Source organism: Acartia tonsa, chromosome 9, assembly GCF_053477335.1.
Source record: "Acartia tonsa isolate MP-2025a chromosome 9, ASM5347733v1, whole genome shotgun sequence".
NCBI classification, from domain to species: domain Eukaryota; kingdom Metazoa; phylum Arthropoda; class Copepoda; order Calanoida; family Acartiidae; genus Acartia; species Acartia tonsa.
This window is the reverse complement of record NC_137268.1, coordinates 1786411-1809036: the sequence shown is the minus strand read 5'-3', so window position 1 is coordinate 1809036 and position 22626 is coordinate 1786411. Positions and strand designations below refer to the sequence as shown.

The 22626-nt window shown below is 33.1% G+C and overlaps 1 protein-coding gene across 4 annotated transcripts in view; it reads left to right on the top strand.

Annotated features, from left to right (window-relative positions):
* LOC145327991 (neprilysin-2-like) overlaps positions 1–21521 on the top strand; it is a 47904-nt gene extending 26383 nt beyond the window's left edge. For 3 of the 4 annotated variants that reach the window (XM_080171518.1, XM_080171520.1, XM_080171521.1), the window contains exons 5-26: positions 123–200; positions 1285–1409; positions 3124–3208; positions 3701–3818; positions 4300–4381; positions 5053–5142; positions 6020–6083; positions 6603–6686; positions 8123–8197; positions 8436–8531; positions 8942–9034; positions 10459–10549; positions 11034–11127; positions 12440–12512; positions 13045–13120; positions 13670–13775; positions 15576–15678; positions 16147–16249; positions 16602–16670; positions 20271–20338; positions 20603–20646; positions 21003–21521. In XM_080171518.1, the coding sequence (XP_080027644.1) occupies positions 123–200; positions 1285–1409; positions 3124–3208; positions 3701–3818; positions 4300–4381; positions 5053–5142; positions 6020–6083; positions 6603–6686; positions 8123–8197; positions 8436–8531; positions 8942–9034; positions 10459–10549; positions 11034–11127; positions 12440–12512; positions 13045–13120; positions 13670–13775; positions 15576–15678; positions 16147–16249; positions 16602–16670; positions 20271–20338; positions 20603–20646; positions 21003–21276 (2091 nt within the window). In that variant the 3' untranslated portion in view covers positions 21277–21521. Of the gene's footprint in view, positions 1–122; positions 201–1118; positions 1244–1284; positions 1410–3123; positions 3209–3700; positions 3819–4299; positions 4382–5052; positions 5143–6019; positions 6084–6602; positions 6687–8122; positions 8198–8435; positions 8532–8941; positions 9035–10458; positions 10550–11033; positions 11128–12439; positions 12513–13044; positions 13121–13669; positions 13776–15575; positions 15679–16146; positions 16250–16601; positions 16671–20270; positions 20339–20602; positions 20647–21002 lie in introns of all 4 variants that reach the window. The other variant, XM_080171519.1, reaches the window with a different exon arrangement.
* Positions 21522–22626: the final 1105 nt, after the last annotated feature.

Sequence of the window (22626 nt, the reverse complement as noted above, 5' to 3'; positions counted from 1 at the left end):
CGAATAAGAAAACGATGTTTTAGAACTTCTCTGGTGACTGTAATAAACAGCCCAAATGTCCCCCCTCTCTTTGCATATATCCTTCTTTTAAAAACGTTTGATGATAATTTTACATATTTCAGAATGGAGAGAAGTATTGTTTAACAGCTGGATGTGTGAAGGCTGCCTCCAGTCTTCTGGACATCATTGATAAAGATGTGGTAAGGAGAATCTTCATTTGTTTTTCTTAAGAATACTTTTTTCCAGTGTGGCTTCGCGGAACCGATTAATATCCGCTGGATGAGAACTGGTTCTCAGATATACTAAAAATCTTGAAAAGCATCATATTACAGAGAATTTTCTACTAACTTTCGGCCCCTCTTGTTTTCATCTTGTAAATTCTTTAGAAATAACTATTCATTGTCTATCAGAATGATTTTATTCTTGGCACGGCAGCTGCAAATAATTCTCCTAATTGAATCTATTTTTATGCTTTAACAAAGGACTTAATGGGTTTATTGTCATGAAAGTAATAAATTTGAACATTCAGCCTTTTTAAAGCTACAAAATAATGCTGGATTAATTGTAGCTGCTGATCACTGTAAATAAAATGGTAATATAAAAGAGGTTTCGAGAATTTTTGCTAAAGAATTCACGAAACCTTCGCCTTCTATTATTCAATTTAAATGTTTTTATACATCTTGATTTTAAGCTAAAGATATTCATATTTTTTTTGCTAAAATAATGTTTTAAGCTACTTTATAAGTCATTTATGTGTTTCTTAGATTTTAATTCTTTGCCCTTTAATAGCCTTTCCTTTTATATGAAAAGTTGAATAGTCAAACCAGCAATAATAAATCAGTAGAGTTTTTTTTATTTAAGAGAAGAATCGTTAATGGAGAAAGTCGCTCAAAAAAAGACATGTTACGTCATAAAAATGAGTGATTATCCATATCTTTTTTTATGGGTTTCTTTCCCACGTCTCCTAATTTCCATCATTTTTATGACGTCACATTGAGTGACCTTCTCCATTTACGAAAGAATCCAATCTTTGTTCAGACAAAATTCCCCCCCCCCTCCATTTTTTTAATAAAAAAGCTCCGCTGCTATTTGACGCTATCGTTACTGTTTTAATCTAGGATCCTTGTAACGACTTTTACGAGTTTTCCTGTGGCAATTACCTAAACCAAGTCGTCATTCCGGAGCATAAGACTCGAGTCGGCGCCTTCGATACTGTCGGCGAAAAACTTAACCAGCGACTAAAGTAAGCATTATACCTGATTCCTGTAACGATATTGTATTTAGGATCCTTGTAACGACTTTTATGAGTTTGCATGCGGTAAGATGATTAACGAGGCAGTTATTCCTGAGCATAAGACTAAAGTTGGCGCCTTTGATACTGTTAGAGACAAACTTAATGAGAGACTAAAGTAAGTTTTTATTCCTTTTCCTAATATTCTATACCCTCTTTTTTATTTATCCTTATTAAGTGGCTTCACTTATCAAAAAATGTTATAGATTACTTACTGATCATAATGAGATTTACTATTCCGAATGTCACTTATTTTACAAAATTACAATGCTACTTAAATTTCCCATTTACACTTATTTATACTTACTGAAACTTGCTTTTTTCCAGTGATTCTTTTCCCAATGACACTTACTTTTCCCAATGACTCTTACTTTTCCCAATGACTCATACTTTACTTATTGACACTTATTTTTCCCAATGAAACTTACAACTCCCAATGATGCTTACTTTTCCTAATGACACTTACTGTTCCTTACAACTCTTACTTTTCCCAATGACACTTACTTTTCCCAATTACACTTACTTTTCCCAATATCACTTACTTTTCCTAATGACACTTTATTTTCTTAACTACACTTTCATTTCCTGAAAACACTTACTTTTTTTAAATGCTTACAATTTCCAATGAAACTTACTTTTCACTATGACACCTACTTTTTCCCATTGACACTAACTTTACCCAATGACACTTGATTTTCCCAATGACACTTACTTTTCCCAATGACTCTTACTTTACTTTTTGACACTTATTTTTCCCAATGAAACTTACAACTTCCAATGACGCTTACTTTTCCTAATGACACTTGCTGTTCCTTACAACTCTTACTTTTCCCAATGACACCTACTTTTCCCAATTACACTTACTCTTCCTTACAGCTCTTACTTTTCCCAATGACACTTACTTTTCCTTAAAACTCTTTCTTTTCCCAATGACACTTACTTTTCATAATGACAATTTTTTTCTTAACTACACTTTCATTTTCTGAAAACACTTACTTTTTTTTAAATGCTTACAATTCCCAATAAAACTTACTTTTCACTATGACACCTACTTTTTCCTATTGACACTTACTTTTCCCAATTACACTTACTGTTCCTTACAACTCTTACTTTTCCCAATTACACTTACTTTTCCCAAACAAACTTCTTTTTCCCAATGGAACTTACTATTCCCAATTGACACTTACTTTTTCCCATTGATTCTTACTTTTCCCAATGAAACTTACTTTTCCCAATCACACTTGCTTTTCCCAAGTGACACTTACATTTTACTTATAAAACTCTTACTTTTCCAAATGACACTTGAATTTTCCCAGTAACAATTGCTTTTCCCAATTGACACTTACTTTTCTCATTGACAATTTTCGTTTCAAAATGACAGAATCTTTTTCTAATGACACTTACAATTCCCAATGATAATTACTTTACCCTATGACAATTTTTTCTCATGTAAAGTTGACAGAATGACCAACCAATCAATGACTATGACCAGAATATTATTTATTTAACTCAAATCCTTATAATAAAGTAACAGTATGTCTATTTGTTTGTTTGTACCAAAGGATCTCATTAGATAGCAGAACCGATATCCTCGGAAGGTTTATAACTATTTTAGGGGAGGGTAGCACCAACCTCCCAAGATAAATTGCTCGTAGAAAATATATCCCCCCCATTAAAAAAAATATGGGTGATAACTTTCTCAACTCCCCCCTTCTCAAGTACCCCTAGAGGCAACTAGGGCTATAGCCACTAGTAAATACATAAAGTACCTACTAACTGTAAGTTAGAAAATACCTAATAAAACCCAATCCATGACAGTTTATGATTATTAGGAAGCTCTTTGAGGGCAAGGGAACCAAGGATGAGCCAGCAGTTTTCAAATCCATCAGAAATTTCTACAATAGTTGTATGGACCTGGTAAGTTTTTGTTTATTGAAATTTAGAATTTTGGACTTCCCTTTAATTTGTAACATATCTCTAAAATCATAAGTAAAATAAGAGAGTTATCCATCCTTTTAAAAACTAAAACTTGTAAGATTTTAAGATATGCTTTGAATTTTTACCTTTTATGCATAAAGATACTTCATAATTTTTTACTATAATTGCTTTTTTCAAAGAGAGAGGGGACAATGTGATATTTATTACACTAGCCCCAAAGCATGTAAAATCTCTATTCTAATTAAGCTACCGGCTACATCTATCTAAAGAAATTACAAAAATCTACAAAAATTAAATAAAATTATAAAAGGGCTATTAACATAAAATTTTGTTTAATTTTTGTAGATTTTTAATGTGATTTTGGAGTATTTTTTACAAAAATAATTTTGCCTCACCTGCGAGTAGCGAGCCTAATTTTTTTATGAATCCACCTCTGGCTAACTTTTATTCAATTAACGTTATCATTTTAAGGATCACATTGAAGAGAATTCCAAGGAAGATATGTTGGAAATGGTTAGAAATTTGGGCGGCTGGCCCGTCCTTGGTGATGCCTTTAAACCTGAGGACTTTGCCTGGTATAAACTTAGCTGTAAGTACTCACAATTTCATTAATTTTATTGAAAGCTAAGATTTTCTATAATTAGGGTTAGTCCATATGTCCCTCCATACATCCGTTACAGTTAGTTCTTTTAGTTTATTTAGAAACAGCGTAAAGTGTCTTCAAATAAATACAAAGTACCAATGATAGGCCAGTATAAATTGTAATTGACCAATGGTAAAATTTATACTGGACTCTTATTGGCCAATTGTATTGTAAGACGTCATTTTTGGCGGCACTTCGAGAATTTAGTAATGTTAGAATTGTCCTTATTGATTTAAAACTTTGCATGATGATTTCTATAACAGATATGTACGATTTAGGAAACGTAACAATTCTATAATTGTCACCAGAAAGCCTGAACCTCCATTTAGTACATGCTAATTTTAACTTTTTTGACTAAAGTTTTTTTTCAATATTATTATCCTATGATTTATGTAATATTTGAAAATGACCCTACTATTTTTTTTAGCTGTTGCCAATGCTTTGGGCTACAACACTGGCAAAATTGTTTCTGTCGGAATTGGAACTGATGCTGACGACTCCACCAAGAGGTAAAATTTTAAAATAGTAATTAGAAAATTTTGGAAGGGGTCTAAAAAGGGAGGGGGGTGAGCTATCTAAAGTGCATATATAAAATGACGTCATGCAAGAAAAATTACCAAAGATAGGCAAATAAACAAAATATTACCAATTGTAGGCACATTATACATTTTAATTGACCAATGGTAGGCCAGTATGACATAATTATTTTTAGGCACAATAAAAAACTTCGGTGGGGGAGGGGGGGGGTGTCAATATCCATATAGCTAAGCTCAACAAACTGTTGAACAAACAATAATCATAAAACTCTAAGTAAGGGGGGGGGGAGGGGTTTTATAGTTTGATTTGTGAGAAAGCACCAAAATATCTTTTTATTATACACTAACAGCTACGCCCCTAAAGGCCTTTGGTGGCACTTTAAATATTTAAAAAAAAAATATAATACGTTATATTTTTTGTGATTTCTCTCGGGACGGTGGTGGTACACTCCCCCAAAATAGTTATAAACCATCCCAAAACCTATGAGAAGCTACCCTGTTAAGGAGAACCCGATCGGTTAGCAAGATCCCTCGGTACAGACAGACACACAGACAAACACACATCCTGTTGCTTTATTATAAGGATTAGAATCTAACTTCTTTTCTGAAACCATTTTATATACTGAATTTATTTGATATTTTAGAATCATGGAGATTGACCATGCCAGCCTTGGACTGGACAGAGAATACCTGGAGAAAGGTTTTGATGACAAGGATGTTCAGGCATACTACAGGTAAAACTCAGGAATATAGGGACGGGAAAATGGGTCTAAAATATTTGCTTGACTATCTTGGACTTTGGGTACTCGAACTATTTTTATTTTGGTTAGCTTTAAAGACTTTGGGGACTAGCAAAGAAAATGCCGCTGAATTTGTTATGGTCATAGCAGACAAGAATTAATGAGAAAAATCAACAGTACAATTTGAAGAAGACAACAATATTCATATTGAAAAAAAATATTTTGGATGGTTCTTACAATTACTTTAAAAATATCATTTCATAGATAGAAACTCTACTAAGATATTTGTGTAATAAACAAACTAAAAACCTTTATATTTAAATGATGTTTTCTACAGGGTAATAGGACTCCTTATTGTCCTGCAATTATTATCAGTAATATGCTACAAGAGACAATATTAAAGGAAGCCGGCAAGAAATACACCGCTTTAACTTGTTTATATGCGACGTAATTCAATATTTAAATTTCTATCATGAGCAATGGAAAACTTTAATATACCTAAACTGTCATTTTGTTATGCCTAAAACTTTTTTGTTATTGAGCTAAAGGCTTTAAGTTCAGGGTATTTGGTCTACATGTGTTAGTCTTTCAGCAGTTAGATTGGTGTTTTTAATGCAGGCTTCCTTTAAAAATATTAGAATGGGCTAGGGAAAGATTAAGTTGTCATATATTGTTCTATGCCTGAATCTTTGGCAAACAAATATTTTTACGAAAATTTTTTAAATTCCTAATTTTCTACCCATGTATTTAAACCTTATGAGGGGACAAAAAGTTATGAGTTTTTCTCTTTAAAAATCCATTGACTTTTAATTTTTTTTTATTCACATCATTATTACTTGCATTGAAGACATTACATAAATATTATTTGCAGATACAAGGTTGATGCTGCTGTCTACTTGGGAGCTGACAAGGAGGTTGCTAAGGCTGAGATGAAGGTAGGTTTTATTTATCAACAATCATATCTAAAATAATTATTTTGCTAAGCGCAGAAATCCCCCCCACCCTTTCTTGTTTAAAATAAGTTGGAAATTAGGAGGTTGTAAGGTCAGGCTAGGTTATCTTGGATTCAGGGTAGCCCAGCAGAAAAAAATACTCCTATTTTCACTTTTAGGCAAAGCACCACCATCTTAAGTAAAGATGTAAGGTTTTTTGTCTAAAGCTTAAGATTTCAATAACTGCTGAACTGATTGAGTTCTCCTTTTAAGGGAAGATTCACATAGGTATCAAGATGGTTTTAGGCTATTTTCCTTATATATTTCAGCCTTGGAATTATCCTAGGCTTTTTTTTCTTTATACTACCTATCCCCCTAGAGGCTAGGGGCGCTACTATTATTTCATTAAATGGTTAAGTAAACTTTTTTTTTTAATTTAAAATGTTCTTTCTGTAGTTTTAGTTTTTTTTCTGAAATTGCATAATGCTTTCCATCCTAATTAAAGCTTATTTTACTTTTCAGGAAGCTTTGTTGTTTGAAATTGAGTTGGCTGGTATCACAATGAAGAAAGAGGAGAGAAGGAATAAGACTGCTTTGAATAATAAGGTTGGTGGAATAACAGAATGATAAAGATTAGAGTAAAACACTAGAGGAGGGGAAAGGGGTTAGATATCTGTGTGTCTCCATCCCAAGGACCTTGAGCCGAATCTCAATTGTGTCTTTGAAAATCAACCAATATTATACCCTGCCAGAAACGTCGTAAGCAAATCCTACGATATGCATACGACGTTTCTGGCAGAGTAGGTATTATTAACACAGCCAAGTAGCAGAAAACAATTTGATAGCATACGAAAAAGGTCCTTAACAGGGGGATCCAGGAAGTTGTCTGGTTATATTATTATTGATGGATAGGAAGATAGTAGATAAATAAATAGCTGATGGCTTTACATCTTTATAATTTACAGCAGATAATTCATTGATATAAATGTGTAAATACAGGGTGGGCCACATAAATCCGGACTTTTTTCAAACGGCCATAGCACCAAAACTACTTGACCAATCAGGACGTTTGACCACACTATAAAAAGCTTAGGTAATTGCCATTTTGCCCATACAAATTTTTGGACGGTGGAGGACGTGTACTCCGAGCTGACAGCACTTATGTTCAACATGGCAGATTCGAAATGAGCGCTAGTTTACCATAGATTCTCAACATGGGCCCACTAAATCTGATCTCAGCCCATCCGTAGCTGAGATAGACTTATAAAACTTGCTGGAGATACTGTTAGATACTTAATGAAGACACTATAAAAGACTAGAGCTCTCTATCACATATGGTTTGACCGTAGTACTCCGGCAAAGTGAAACGTGGCAGATTTTAAGGTGTCAAAAATGTCAAAAATCTTGAAAATCTCTCGGTTTTCGACTACATGGGCCCATTAGGAACCTTAAAAATCGATTTAGACTATGTGTTGCGATGATAACCATAGCTTAATCTTCATGCCATTTCCAAAAAGGTATAAAACGTTGTTCTAGCTTAATTGTGGTTAAAATGAGAGCCTCCGTGTCGAAGGGTAGCTTGAAAGATGGGTATATTTGGATCCTGCGGTTACTCACATTCCTAAGGAGATGTGGCCTCCCAGCAGCCCCGATCCTCATACAATTGACTTATGGGCCTGGAGCGCCATTAAACCACAAACCAATAGACGCTCCCATAACACAAAGACCTCCCTCATTGCCACTATCAAGGAGAACTTCGCCATCTTGGACAGGGACATGGTGACCAGGGTCGGGGGGCGGTTTAGGGGGCGGGTAAAGGCGGTGATTGAGGCTGGCGGCGATTTTATTGAATAATCTAATAGTCATATATCTAGTTTACTTCCCAGTTTTTAAAATTCAATAAAATCTATAAAATTGACAATTTTATGTTCATTTGTTTAAAAATAAGAAAAAGTCCGGATTTATCTGGCCCACCCTGTATATCAATTTTATAAAAATAAAACAATTGAATTTTAAAATTGTATTAACTATATCTACTATAGATGACTGTTGATGAAGTAAAAGAGCTGTACAACCTCGACTGGGTGCAAATCATCAATGACCAGCTTGAGAATCCTGTAAGTAATTTTTTTGGCGGGAAAAATACAGAAATGGCGGGAAAATTTCTAATTTTAGCGCGAAATCAATAAATGGCGGGAAAAATTTGTTTCAGGACATTAATATAAATAGATAGATAATAGACAATAAAAACTTTTGGGAAAAATAATATATTTTTTTCTTGGAACTATAGAAATGACTGTAAAATATAGAATTTTTGTAAAGTGTTTTATTGAAACGACTTAAAATTATGTTTAGACTGAAGGTGGAGTTGTTGGTACTGAAATTATTAACGTTGCTACTCCTAAATTCCTCAGAGATGTTCAGAAACTGCTTGAAAAGACTGATGCAAAGGTAAGCTTTAGTATCAACAAGGGATCTAAAGGAATAAGACAATGGATGATATGTTGATGTACATTCCCAATGATGATTCACAAATTGTCCCTTATGTAGATTATAATTAGTGGTTGAAACGTTTGTACACTCAACTTAAAAAATCAACCAATCAAATTTTAACAAAAGTTCTAACCGCTGAACTAATATGGTTCTCCTTTTCAGTTTAGCTTCTTATAGGTCCAGGGAAGGTTTTTTTTTTTTGGGGGGGGGGGGGGGAAGTATCTCATTCTGAACCCTCTCAAATTTTTCTTTTTAAAACTATTTAAAAGTGGGAGGGGAGGTCAAATTTTTCTCATCCCACCTCAAGTGCCCCTAGAGGCTTTTCGGGGGCTTAACCGCTAGTATAATACAAATTACATAATATTAAGGTTGTTGCCAACTACATGATGTCAAGATTTGTGACTTCCTCCTTAACTTTCCTGGATGAAGAAGCTAGAGACATCACCCTCGAATATAAAAAGGTAATTTCACATATTAGCTTCGTTCCATTGGTATCCTATCCCCTATCCTATTGGTTAACTTTCACATACGCGCACATGCCGCGTAACCTCTCTAATATGAAAAGACAGGGGATAGGATTCCAATGGAACAGCTAAATTGTAGAACATAGTGGACAAAGATTTTAAGGTGGCACTTCAGTTTGTTAGTAGGATTTTCTTGTTCTGATTGTAACAATTCGCGCACTAAATAATTTCAGCCGTTTGGCCGCTATAGTAGCCAATTACCAATTTTCTGGTTCTGAGATAGGTTCGATTCCAAAATTATGCTGTAAAAATGACTTTATTATTACTTGGATTTACACCAGATTATCATGTACTCTAATAAAGTGAAACTTACAGCTGGCTAAAATAACGATTTTTCCCTTTACCCCATTCCCAGCCAGAAACGTCGTAAGGAAAATCGTAAGGAGATATTTACTATATTATAGCAAAAATCGAATTTACGATTTTATAGAGATTAATTCGAATTTGTAGTAAAAATCGTGACTATCGTATGTATCTCGCTTTTTATGTTTGTCAACACACACATACAAACAGACACACAACCAACAATTTCAAAATCATTGTGTGAGAAATATAGTTTATAAATTGGCCACTAGGTATTCACATTACTTTGTATAGACAATTAAAATCTTTCTGTTTTCAAACAAAATAAATTAAAAACTGGTATAACATAATATCATAATGTGTTAATGGTCTTTTATTGAAAATTTTTTTTTTATTTAAATCATTTTCATTTTAAACCACAGCAAGTGTACAAAAATGTCTAGATGTCAATTAAAATAAGATAAATTATGTAAGAAATTCCAAGTTTCTCACAATTATAATTATAATGGAAACAGATTTAAAATCACCCTTATAATTTCAGAGGAAACACAGAGATAAACACCCTCTCTTTCTCTCTCTCTCTCTCTCTTTCTGTATGGAAAGTACAATTAGTTCATGTTACGAATATTGTTGTTTTACGTAACCATTTCCATACCTAAAACTACACGATGTTAAATAAATTGTTTAATGTACTTTTTATTTACGATTTTGGTACGACATCGCGCGCGATACTTACGATATCGCTTACGAGTTCGAAGGTGTATCGCGCAGCTCTAAGTACCTTTTCGACCATTTATCGTAACATATCGTTGATGTGCATTGGACGACTATTTAGCGATATCGTAAGAACTCGTGCTCGATTGCTACACGATATCGTGCGCTATAGTAGCTCGATAGTGACGCTACTTTCTGGCTGGGTTACCTCCCCTTTTACTGGATGAATAAACTGACCAATAAATTATGTCTTTTTATGTTAGAAACCTAATCACGAAACTGTGTCCTCTGACATAATATCCACGTATATTCTACATCCTGCAATGCTATAAAATATTTTACAGGTATTAGCCGGCACCCAGCAGAACCCGCCCAGATGGGAGGAATGTGTCAAGGACACCGCTGGTCTCAGTGGCAGCCTGTACTGGTATGAAGGTGGGTTCTTGACATTTAAATAAATAGATATACATATATCATTACACCAGACTTTCATGTTCTCTAATAAAGTGAAAGCCGCAGCAGCCTAAAATATCAATTCTTCCCTTCCAACTTTTTACATCATTCCCTTTCTGGATGAATGAACTTGCCAATATACGAGTTCCATGTTAGCAAGCTAAATTGACGACAATTTTTTGTCTGTCATAATATCCACGTTTATTTTACATCCATTATTGAATAGTGGTTGTTCGCGTCTTACTACTAGAGTTTTCGTCTCAAAAGGCTTTGAAATGTTATGAGCTTAAATCTTAACCCATCTATAAATCATAATTTTGGTACATAAAAAGATATATTATACAATACATGGATATTTAAAAATGAATATCGTCTTCATTAAGAATTTGTCAGAAATATTTAACTTGACTAACACATCTTTATATGGAAGGAAAGTTTATGAGAGCTTAATTTGCATAAATTTTAGGTTCCTTAACTGTTGCTGTTGGCTCCATGTATGCTAGAAAACATTTCCCCCTGGAGAATAAGAATATTGCTGACGAGATGGTTACAAAAATCAGGTAAATTGTATAGTAGCAGTGCTACTCAATAAATTATATTTGTATGTTTGTCTCCCTACACACTTTTATATTATTACTTGGATGTTGCACCAGATTTTCATGTACTCTAATAAAGTGAAACCTCTCAGCTGGCTAAGATTACTATACCTTCTATCCACCCCCCTTAAAAGGACTGTGAACGTAAATTTTTCTCATCTTAATATCAAATCTTAACATTATCTCATTCATAATATCTCACAGATAGAGCAAAACGCGCTTTTGTTTGCTTAAAAAACGGCTTTTTCCGACGATTTTTATAAGGTACGGGGAAAGGAAGAAATTTTCCGTATTATATAAAATGTGCATTAAATTGCTTTTTTCTCCCATTATAGCTAAAATTAAACTTTTTCACATAGTTCTAGATTTTTCCTAACAGTTAAGCTGACTTTTTACGTAATCCTTGCTTTAATCCAATGTATAGTTACTTAGAAATTGGTAAAATAAGCACTATTTTTTTATTGAAAACCAAATACAATAAGAAAGCCAGAAACAGGTTTTTTATTAATATCCAATTAACTTTAAATGGCCCATCTCTCGCCCACCTTTAATTACAAATTTGTAAATAATAAAGACGCAATATTTCTTTATAAACAGTCTGATAAAAGTGTAAGCTAATTCTCCAAAGTGGGTTATTTATTGTTCAACACAATAAAAAAGGATATTATTATTTTATATAACCTATGAGATTCAACCCTTTGTAGACAGTGAGGTATTTTTTTGTCAATAATACGAATTTAAAATATGTCTTTATTACCTAATTACTACGTTATAAAAAAACGAATTGGCAATTTTATAGCATAAAACAAATCCTTAACAGTAAGTAAATTGTTTCAACTATATATGACAAGTTAAATATCCCTACAAACATTATAAGAAACAAAAACGTTCAGATTTTTCCTGTTTTTTCCTTTTTCCCTCTCAAAATACCATAAAATCAAGGCATTATTTCTGGATATTTTTGTGAATAGGACATTTTTGGTTGATCAGTGTAGTGAAATGTGCTTAGTAAATGTTAAGATTTGATAATCAGATGAGAAATTTTTACGTTCACACTCCCTTTAACCACATCCTCTCAACTCCTACTGGATGAACTAACTGACCTATAAATAAGGTCCATAGTAGCAACCTAAATTGACGACAAATTTTTTCCCGTCTATTCAGTAACTTTGTGGATAATTTATGTTGTTCAATTTTTAATTAATTTTTATGGACTTGAAAAAGCATTTGATACTGTACCATACTCTAAATTATTTCATAACAATAATGTTTTTAGGGAAGAATTCAAAGTAATGTTGGATGAACTGGAATGGATGGATGAAAAGACAAGAGTTGAGGCTCACAAGAAGGTCAAAATCTTTGTAGACCTTAAGCTACTCTATAATTCACTTTTTATGGCAGTTCGTCCACTATTAGTGGTATTGCCGATTTTTGTTGAAGTTATCCTATATCAATGACTATCAAGTATATCATTTACTTAGACCGTAGGTCTATCAGTTACCTTACAAAAATATAAATATTGAAACATATATCAGACATTTGTGAATCATTCTGTCCGTATATCCATGATTTATTAGTCGTTGCTACTTATGAATGTTATCATCCTTGTTTCATTATAAGTTTGGCAGTTTACTGCCGTTTTTACCTTTGGTTGTCGTAAACCATTAAAATTTATAAAATTTTATGTATATTTTTAGTATTTAGTAATGTTTGAGGGACAGAGAAAATTGTCATGTGTGAGGTCATAAGGATGAGAGGATAAGTGGGAAAGGAAACCATTAGAAAAGAGATGGATGATATACGTATTTTTAGGACTTCACACATGACACTTTCCGCTGTCCCAATGTTAGATATATTTTATAAAGCTGTCTATTTTAACAGGTTGACCAGATGACCCCCTGGATCGCATATGCCAAGGAGATCTTAGACAATGACTTGATCAACGAATTCTACCAAGGTAAGATTAACAACAGAATCTACATTCTTATCCAATTAAACCATAATAAAGTAACAGGATGTCTATTTGTTAGTTTATTTGTACCAAAGGATCTCTCAAACCGCTGAACCGATGTGGTTCTTCTTAACAGGGTAGCTTCTCATAGGTCCTGTGAAGGTTTATAACTATTTTGGGGGGGGGGGGGCGGGTACCACCACCCTCCTAAGAGAAATCGCCCTTAGAAAAAAAAACCCCTCCCGAAATATTTTTGTTTAATTTTTTGAACTAGAATAAAAAAATTGGGCGGGGATTTTTCCTCCCCCCCAAAAAAATTCTTACCCCTGAAAATTTTTGTTCACTTTTTCTTTTTAAATCTAAAAGAGGATATTGGTTTATCCATTTCAACTCCCTCTTCTCAAGTGCCCCTAGAGGCGTAGTCGCTAGTAAGGCGATAAAGAAACTAACGAAATACCTAACTTATTTTTATTTAGTAAAATAAGGGGAAGGGGGTTTCTGCGCTCAACAAGTGCCTTTAAAGAAAAATACCAAAATTTTTCATTTTATTTTTAGGTCTTGAAATGAACGACTCCAGCTACATGAGGAATTATTTCACCCTGAAGAGATTTATCAACCAATACTATACCAAAGTATTCAGAGAACCTATTGATAACAAGAGGTGGGTATTATTATGTAGTTTCTTAGTATCTCGAAAACGGTTAGAATGATTTATTAGTGACTTTTATGGGATTTTTTTTTCAAATTCCGCTTACAGAGAAGCTACGCCTCCCAAAAATGTAGAAACTTTTTTCCAATAATTTTCCCCCAATATCTTGTGAAAAGTTTTTATTACTATCTGACTTTAGCCTAACTGATATGCACCAGGGCTACTGGGAGAGGACAAGAGTAGATAAAAAAAAAATTGTGTACCAGGGAGAAAGAGGGCATTGGACTGTTTATTACGCTAGTCCTCAAAGTCAAATAACGTTTTCTTATTAGTTGACTTAACAACCTTGGAGACTTTTATTGAATTTTTTTGGTTGTATCATTTAGTTGAGTGTTCAAACGTTTCAATAACTAACTGTTATCTACAGAAGGGGTAATTTTGTGTAGCTTTATTGGGGATGAACATCGGCCATTGTCTTATCCCTTTAGAACCCTGGTATTGCCAGATATGAAGAGTAAATATATTACAGGGAGAGAGGAATAGGCAACTTTAGTTTAATTCTTTTAGTGTCCAAACATTAGAGTTAAACATTAGAGGGAGAAAGGATTAAATAACTGTATCTCTCCATCGCAACCACCCTGTGCTACCCTTATATTTGGTCATTGAAAATCAACCAATGTTATCGCTTATATTAACACAGCCAAGTAGCAGAAAATAATTTAGAAGCAGGCGAAAGAAGTCTTTGAAAAAGAAAGGGAGGTAGTTATCTGTATATACATCTATACTATAGATCTGTTGTCCCAACATATTGAGATTTTTTCAAGATAAAGAACAGTATATAATAACATTTTTCAAAAATAGTAAATTAGCAATACAGATATTTTACTTCTGTACAGGGGCTGCTATTCAGCCAATCAATTCCATTTGAAATTGCCGAATATTCAATATTTTGTTGGAGTAAAGTTGGAATAAAACTTGTTTTTTGGTGTAACTGAAAGGGAAGTGGGTAAGAAGGGGGAGAAAAAAGGGAAGGGGGTTGAGGGGAAATTTTTACTTAGAATGGTTTGTCAGAATCACATTCCCTTTTTCCTGCTTCTGTATTTTTTGCAAAAACCTTATGTGTATGCGGAAAGGATCGAACACCCCAAATTTTTCCACAGACAGCTAGATATATTGATGACTGATAACCAGCTGACTAAGAATGTACTTAAGTTTTAAAGCACAGAACAACTAATATTTGGTATAAAGAATATCTTTAAAATATTTGGAAACTCGAGAAAACCTAATTGCACAAATTATATACTGTATACATTCAACCATTGAATTAACCCATATCAAGATATTAGTTCATTGGTATTTGTTAAACTTTTTTATTGTTGAAATACCAAACATACCCCACCCGGCCCCTTCTTCAAAGACTTTTTAAAGATTTCAATATTAAGCTTTGTTTTTAATTCTTTTTTTTTCTCGAATTCTTTTAGTTTGATAATTTAAACATTTGGTATACTAATTGTTCAATTATCTCTAAATAGTATCTAAATCTATATATTCAAGTATCTATTTATCCAACTTAACCCTATGTTTAACTTTTTTTAATATCCATACTTTTTGTTTTGATTAGCAATCCAATTACATAATGAGATCTAAATTCAAAGAAAATCAAGTATTTAAATACTAAACTCTATGTTTACCTACCTACTTTAAATAATTACTACCTAACAATCTAAGACAGTGCAAACATTATTTTTTTATTTATATTAACTAGGTGTCTATTTATTCATCTATGAATCTATTATCTAACTTTCTATTTAGCTGGAAAACTCATGGAGGTGCTGCCATCGTGAACGCTTTCTACAGCCCCAATGAGAACTCAATTCAATTCCCTGCTGGTATTCTGGACGGACTCTTTTTCCAGGTAAAGATGAATAAGATGCAGATAAAAGCACATGAATGATTAACACTATGTTTCTACATTAATAACAACTACAGCATGATAAAGCAAAATAAAGACTACAAAAATTTTACCAGTTTAATGATTACTTTTTTAACACAGCACATTTTTTCATTGATGCAAAAATTGCCACCATAAAAAATCTACCCGTTAGAATAATCGTTATCATAAAACCTTTAATTTTAGTTTTGAAAAGAAAAGTGAATAAAACTTTTTTTTTTTTTGGGGGGGGGGGGGTTGGGGGCGTGATTATTTTCTTGGTTTGATTTCTCTTGGAAGGGTGTTGGTACCCACCTCATAATAGTTTAAAACCTTACTTACAACCTTTAGGAAAAATCATATCGGTTTAGCGGTTAGCAATACCCTCCTTTACAGACAGACACAAACACACCGACATCCTGTTACTTTTATATAAGTATCTATTATTATTAGGCTGACAGACCCAGCTATATGAACTACGGAGCTATTGGTATGGTTGTTGGTCATGAGATTACCCACGGCTTTGATGATTCAGGCAGTCAGAGAGATGGAGAAGGTATCAAATGCTTTGTTTTAGTCTAAAATAAAGTTTAGGAAGGAATAGTTATTTATCACATCGTATTATAGACAGCTTTCTGCGGACATTAAAGTAAAAAATCATATGATTTTCATTTTATGGATGTCATTCTTTCTAAACAAAGGAATATAGGGGACATTGGGCTGTTCATTACACTAGTCCCTAAAGTTTTATAATGTTTTCTCAACTTTGGGGACTTTGAATTTTGATTGTTTGATTCATTAAGGAAAGTGTCCAAACGTATCACCAGTAGAGATGTACATCATTTAAGCGGCCATAGACTTATCAATTTTTCAATTATAATTATTGTAATAATTTTTCTTTTTTTCAGGAAATTTGAGAGATTGGTGGCAACCATTTGCCAAGGAGAACTACCTTGAGAGGACTAAATGCATAATTGGTAGGTTTTCATTTAATTATCATTTGCCAAGGAGAACTATCTTGAGAGGACTAAATGTATTATTGGTAGGTTTTCATTTAATTATCATTTGCCAAGGAGAACTATCTTGAGAGGACTAAATGCATAATTGGTAGGTTTTTAATTAAATTATCATTTGCCAAGGAGAACTATCTTGAGAGGACTAAATGTATTATTGGTAGGTTTTTAATTAAATTATCATTTGCCAAGGAGAACTACCTTGAGAGGACTAAATGTATTATTGGTAGGTTTTTAATTAAATTATCATTTGCCAAGGAGAACTATCTTGAGAGGACTAAATGTATTATTGGTAGGTTTTTAATTAAATTATCATTTGCCAAGGAGAACTACCTTGAGAGGACTAAATGTATTATTGGTAGGTTTTTATTATATTATCATTTGCCAAGGAGAACTATCTTGAGAGGACTAAATGTATTATTGTTAGGTCTTCATTTAATTATCATTTGTCAAGGAGAACTACCTTGAGAGGACTAAATGCATCATTGGTAGGTTTTTATTAAATTATCATTTGCCAAGGAGAACTATCTTGAAAGGACTAAATGTATTATTGTTAGGTCTTCATTTAATTGTCATTTGCCAAGGAGAACTACCTTGAGAGGACTAAATGCATAATTGGTAGGTTTTTAATTAAATTATCATTTGCCAAGGAGAACTACCTTGAGAGGACTAAATGTATTATTGGTAGGTCTTTATTAAATTATCATTTGCCAAGGAGAACTACCTTGAGAGGACTAAATGCATAATTGGTAGGTTTTTATTATATTATCATTTGCCAAGGAGAACTATCTTGAGAGGACTAAATGCATAATTGGTAGGTTTTTATTAAATTATCATTTGCCAAGGAGAACTATCTTGAGAGGACTAAATGCATAATTGGTAGGTTTTTATTATATTATCATTTGCCAAGGAGAACTACCTTGAGAGGACTAAATGCATAATTGGTAGATCTTTATTAAATTATCATTTGTCAAGGAGAACTACCTGGAGAGGACTAAATGTATTATTGGTAGGTTTTTATTATATTATCATTTGCCAAGGAGAACTATCTTGAGAGGACTAAATGTATTATTGTTAGGTCTTCATTTAATTATCATTTGCCAAGGAGAACTACCTTGAGAGGACTAAATGCATCATTGGTAGGTTTTTAATTAAATTATCATTTGCCAAGGAGAACTATCTTGAAAGGACTAAATGTATTATTGTTAGGTCTTCATTTAATTGTCATTTGCCAAGGAGAACTACCTTGAGAGGACTAAATGCATAATTGGTAGGTTTTTAATTAAATTATCATTTGCCAAGGAGAACTATCTTGAGAGGACTAAATGTATTATTGGTAGGTTTTTATTATATTATCATTTGCCAAGGAGAACTACCTGGAGAGGACTAAATGTATTATTGGTAGGTCTTTATTAAATTATCATTTGCCAAGGAGAACTATCTTGAGAGGACTAAATGTATTATTGGTAGGTCTTTATTAAATTATCATTTGCCAAGAAGAACTATCTTGAGAGGACTAAATGAATCATTGGTAGGTCTTCATTAAATTATCATTTGCCAAGGAGAACTATCTTGAGAGGACTAAATGTATTATTGGTAGGTCTTTATTAAATTATCATTTGCCAAGGAGAACTACCTGGAGAGGACTAAATGTATTATTGGTAGGTCTTTATTAAATTATCATTTGCCAAGGAGAACTACCTTGAGAGGACTAAATGTATTATTGGAAGGTTTTCATTTAATTATCATTTGCCAAGGAGAACTATCTTGAGAGGACTAAATGCATCATTGGTAGGTTTTTAATTAAATTATCATTTGCCAAGGAGAACTACCTGGAGAGGACTAAATGCATTATTGGTAGGTCTTTAATTAAATTATCATTTGCCAAGGAGAACTACCTTGAGAGGACTAAATGTATTATTGTTAGGTTTTTAATTAAATTATCATTTGCCAAGGAGAACTACCTTGAGAGGACTAAATGTATTATTGGTAGGTTTTTATTAAATTATCATTTGCCAAGGAGAACTATCTTGAGAGGACTAAATGTATTATTGTTAGGTTTTTAATTAAATTATCATTTGCCAAGGAGAACTACCTTGAGAGGACTAAATGTATTATTGGTAGGTTTTTATTAAATTATCATTTGCCAAGGAGAACTATCTTGAGAGGACTAAATGTATTATTGGTAGGTCTTTATTAAATTATCATTTGCCAAGGAGAACTACCTGGAGAGGACTAAATGTATTATTGGTAGGTCTTTATTAAATTATCATTTGCCAAAGAGAACTACCTGGAGAGGACTAAATGTATTATTGGTAGGTCTTTATTAAATTATCATTTGCCAAGGAGAACTATCTTGAGAGGACTAAATGCATTATTGGTAGGTCTTTATTAAATTATCATTTGCCAAGTAGAACTACCTTGAGAGGACTAAATGCATTATTGGTAGGTCTTCATTAAATTATCATTTGCCAAGGAGAACTATCTTGAGAGGACTAAATGCATCATTGGTAGGTCTTCATTAAATTATCATTTGCCAAGGAGAACTACCTGGAGAGGACTAAATGCATTATTGGTAGGCTTTCATTTAATTATCATTTGCCAAGGAGAACTATCTTGAGAGGACTAAATGCATTATTGGTAGGTCTTCATTAAATTATCATTTGCCAAGGAGAACTACCTGGAGAGGACTAAATGCATAATTGGTAGGTTTTCATTAAATTATCATTTGCCAAGGAGAACTACCTTGAGAGGACTAAATGTATTATTGGTAGGTTTTCATTAAATTATCATTTGCCAAGGAGAACTACCTGGAGAGGACTAAATGTATAATTGGTAGGTTTTTATTAAATTATCATTTGCCAAGGAGAACTACCTTGAGAGGACTAAATGTATTATTGGTAGGTTTTTATTTAATTATCATTTGCCAAGGAGAACTATCTTGAGAGGACTAAATGTATTATTGGTAGGTTTTCATTTAATTATCATTTGCCAAGGAGAACTATCTTGAGAGGACTAAATGTATTATTGGTAGGTTTTTAATTAAATTATCATTTGCCAAGGAGAACTACCTTGAGAGGACTAAATGCATAATTGGTAGGTCTTCATTTAATTATCATTTGAATATTTTTTTTGTAAAATAGTTTTTTCTTCAGTTTTTCTTGTTTTTCCACAATTGTTTCTGATAACCTGTAAACTATAATACTTATCTCCACTTATTACACTAGCGGCTACGCCCCTAGAAGCCTCTAGGGAATTTAATATTGAGGGGGGGGGGGGTAGTCGTCCCCCTCAATTTCAATTTATTTCTTAAAAAGTAAAAAGAATGTTTTTTTTGAGGCGGTAATTTTTTTCTATGGTCGATTTCTTTTAGAAGGGTGGTGATACCCTTCTCCAAAATAGTTATAAACATTCCCTGGACTTATGAGAAGCTACATTGTAAAGGAGAACTATATCGGTTCAGCGGTTAACGAGATCCATCTGTATCTATACAGACAGACGGACATAGATCCTGTTACTTTATTATAAGGATTAAAGCTTTTCTGAAAAATCTCCTAATTTCAGAGCAATACGGTAACTTCACAGTGGAGGTCGATGGTGAAACTATTAATCTTAATGGAGTCAATACACAGGTAAAAAATAATGGATATAGTATACATGGATATTATGACAGGGGGAAAATTAGTCATCAATTCAGAATTATTTCTCCTCTGTTACTTAATGGTCAATATGTTCATTCAGTTGGAGGAGAGGACTGAATAGTTATTTTAGCCCACTGCATGTTTTTATTTTATTAGAGAACATGGAAATCTGGCGTAAGATCCAGTTACTAATGAATCCATAAATTATACAACAAATTAAAAAAATATAAAATATAAAAAATATAAATTTTTTAGGGTGAAAACATTGCTGATAATGGTGGTTACAAGGAGGCAATCAGGTAAATTTCATTTCCCAATAGCGTTACGGATAGACTGATGGACGGATAAGAATAGTGACTTATAGAGTAACTTTGCTACTAACAAGAAAAAGTTATAATTTTTTTCCTTGGGTAATTTCTCTTTGGAAGGTGGGGATATCCCCTCCCAAAACCTTAACTTTACCCATGAGAAGTTTCATAGTACAGGAGAACCATATAAGTTCAGCAGTAAGCGAGATCTTTCGCTACACCCATACAGATAGAAAAACATCAAGTTACTTTTATATAAGCATTATACATTGAATTTTTTATTATTTTAGACTTTTTTCAGATAACTATAACATAGTTTTTTTACTTTTCATAATTAATTTATTTAGAGCTTACAACCGTTTGGTGAGTGATTTCGGCGAGGAGCCCCGTCTTCCCGGCCTGCCCTACACCAACCGCCAGCTGTTCTGGCTGTCCGGCGCCAGCATCTGGTGCAACGCCATCCGTCCGGCCAGCCTCAAGAACCGCGTGTTGACCGACCCCCACTCCCCCGGCAGGTTCCGTGTCAACGGGTCGTACAGAAACTCCAAGGAGTTTGCCCAGGACTGGAACTGTCCTGTTGGATCCAACATGAATCCAGCTAAGAAGTGCTCTGTCTGGTAAATACCACCTCAGTTTTTAAAATTCGAAGATTTTTTCAAAAAATTACTCGCGGATTTTCAATAAAATGATCTGATTGTTACCTTATAAAATAAAAAAGCTTAATTATAGTATAATTATTAAAAAATTATCAAAAACCTCCATAATATGTAAAAAATTATATTGTCTTTCCTTAAGTTTTATGTAATGTTACTATTAATTCCTAATTGTTATGAATAATATATATTCAATAAATACCTATTTTTGTATGTACTTTGATGTTTGAAATTACTATTAAACAAGGATGACAACATCCATAAAAGCGAAGCTCTAACATAAAAGGAAGGATAAACGCACAATCACTTATGTGAGCGTCAGATCTTAAACAGAACATTAATTTGTTTAGTCTAAACGAAATTTGTTGCAAAATTGCTAAAATACATGATACAGGAAAGAACATACCTACATTTTTAAGATTTTAGAGATACTTCATAAATGATATTGTACCTTGTTGTCACAGGAATCTATTTAAAAAATAAAAAGACAAATATGATAATAATAACATATCTAACAGTTCATCATGCAAAGTTTAAAACTTATAGGACATTTATGATCAGTTATAATTTCAGTTTTCAATGTTTCTTCTGTATTAAGAATCAATAAGTATGTTTTAAGGAGTTACAATATGCCCAAACTGTTCTATACTTCTGTGTAAGTTATAGGCTTCTGAAACTGGATATAATGTTCGTGGATATTGTGAGAGATTCTTTTATACCCTGATATAATGTTTCTCCCAGCTGGCTAATATAACAATACCCATCCCCCCCCTTATGACTTAACTCAACAGATCTTTAGTATAGTCAATCAATATAGATGTATTAACAAAAAACTACCCCCTCCCTTTTTCAATAACCTTTTTCGTCTGCTAGCAAATTTTTTTCTGCTATTTGGCTGTGGTAATATTCCCAACACCATTGGTTGATTTTCAATGACTCAATTGAGAGTCATCACAAGACATTAGGATGGGGAGATACAGTTATTTAACCCCTTCTCCCTCTAGTGTTTTACTCTAATCTTCACCCATTCCCCTTCCCCCTGACCATGGAGAAACTTATTGAACAATATTAGCAACCTAAATTAACGACAGAAATTCCCCTGTCATAATATCCACGTATTTTATATCCAATATCATGAAATATTCATGGTAGCAAAATTTCAATACATTTCAAATTACTCAATTATTAGAGGTGACGCGAAAAAACATTGTTAACCTATTTTAACTTTTTAGATATAATATCTAAAGACTCTCTGTGAATGATTATAGAGTTGATTTGCTTTAAAAATTGTGCTTAATCTTTAGAAAAATCATTGGTC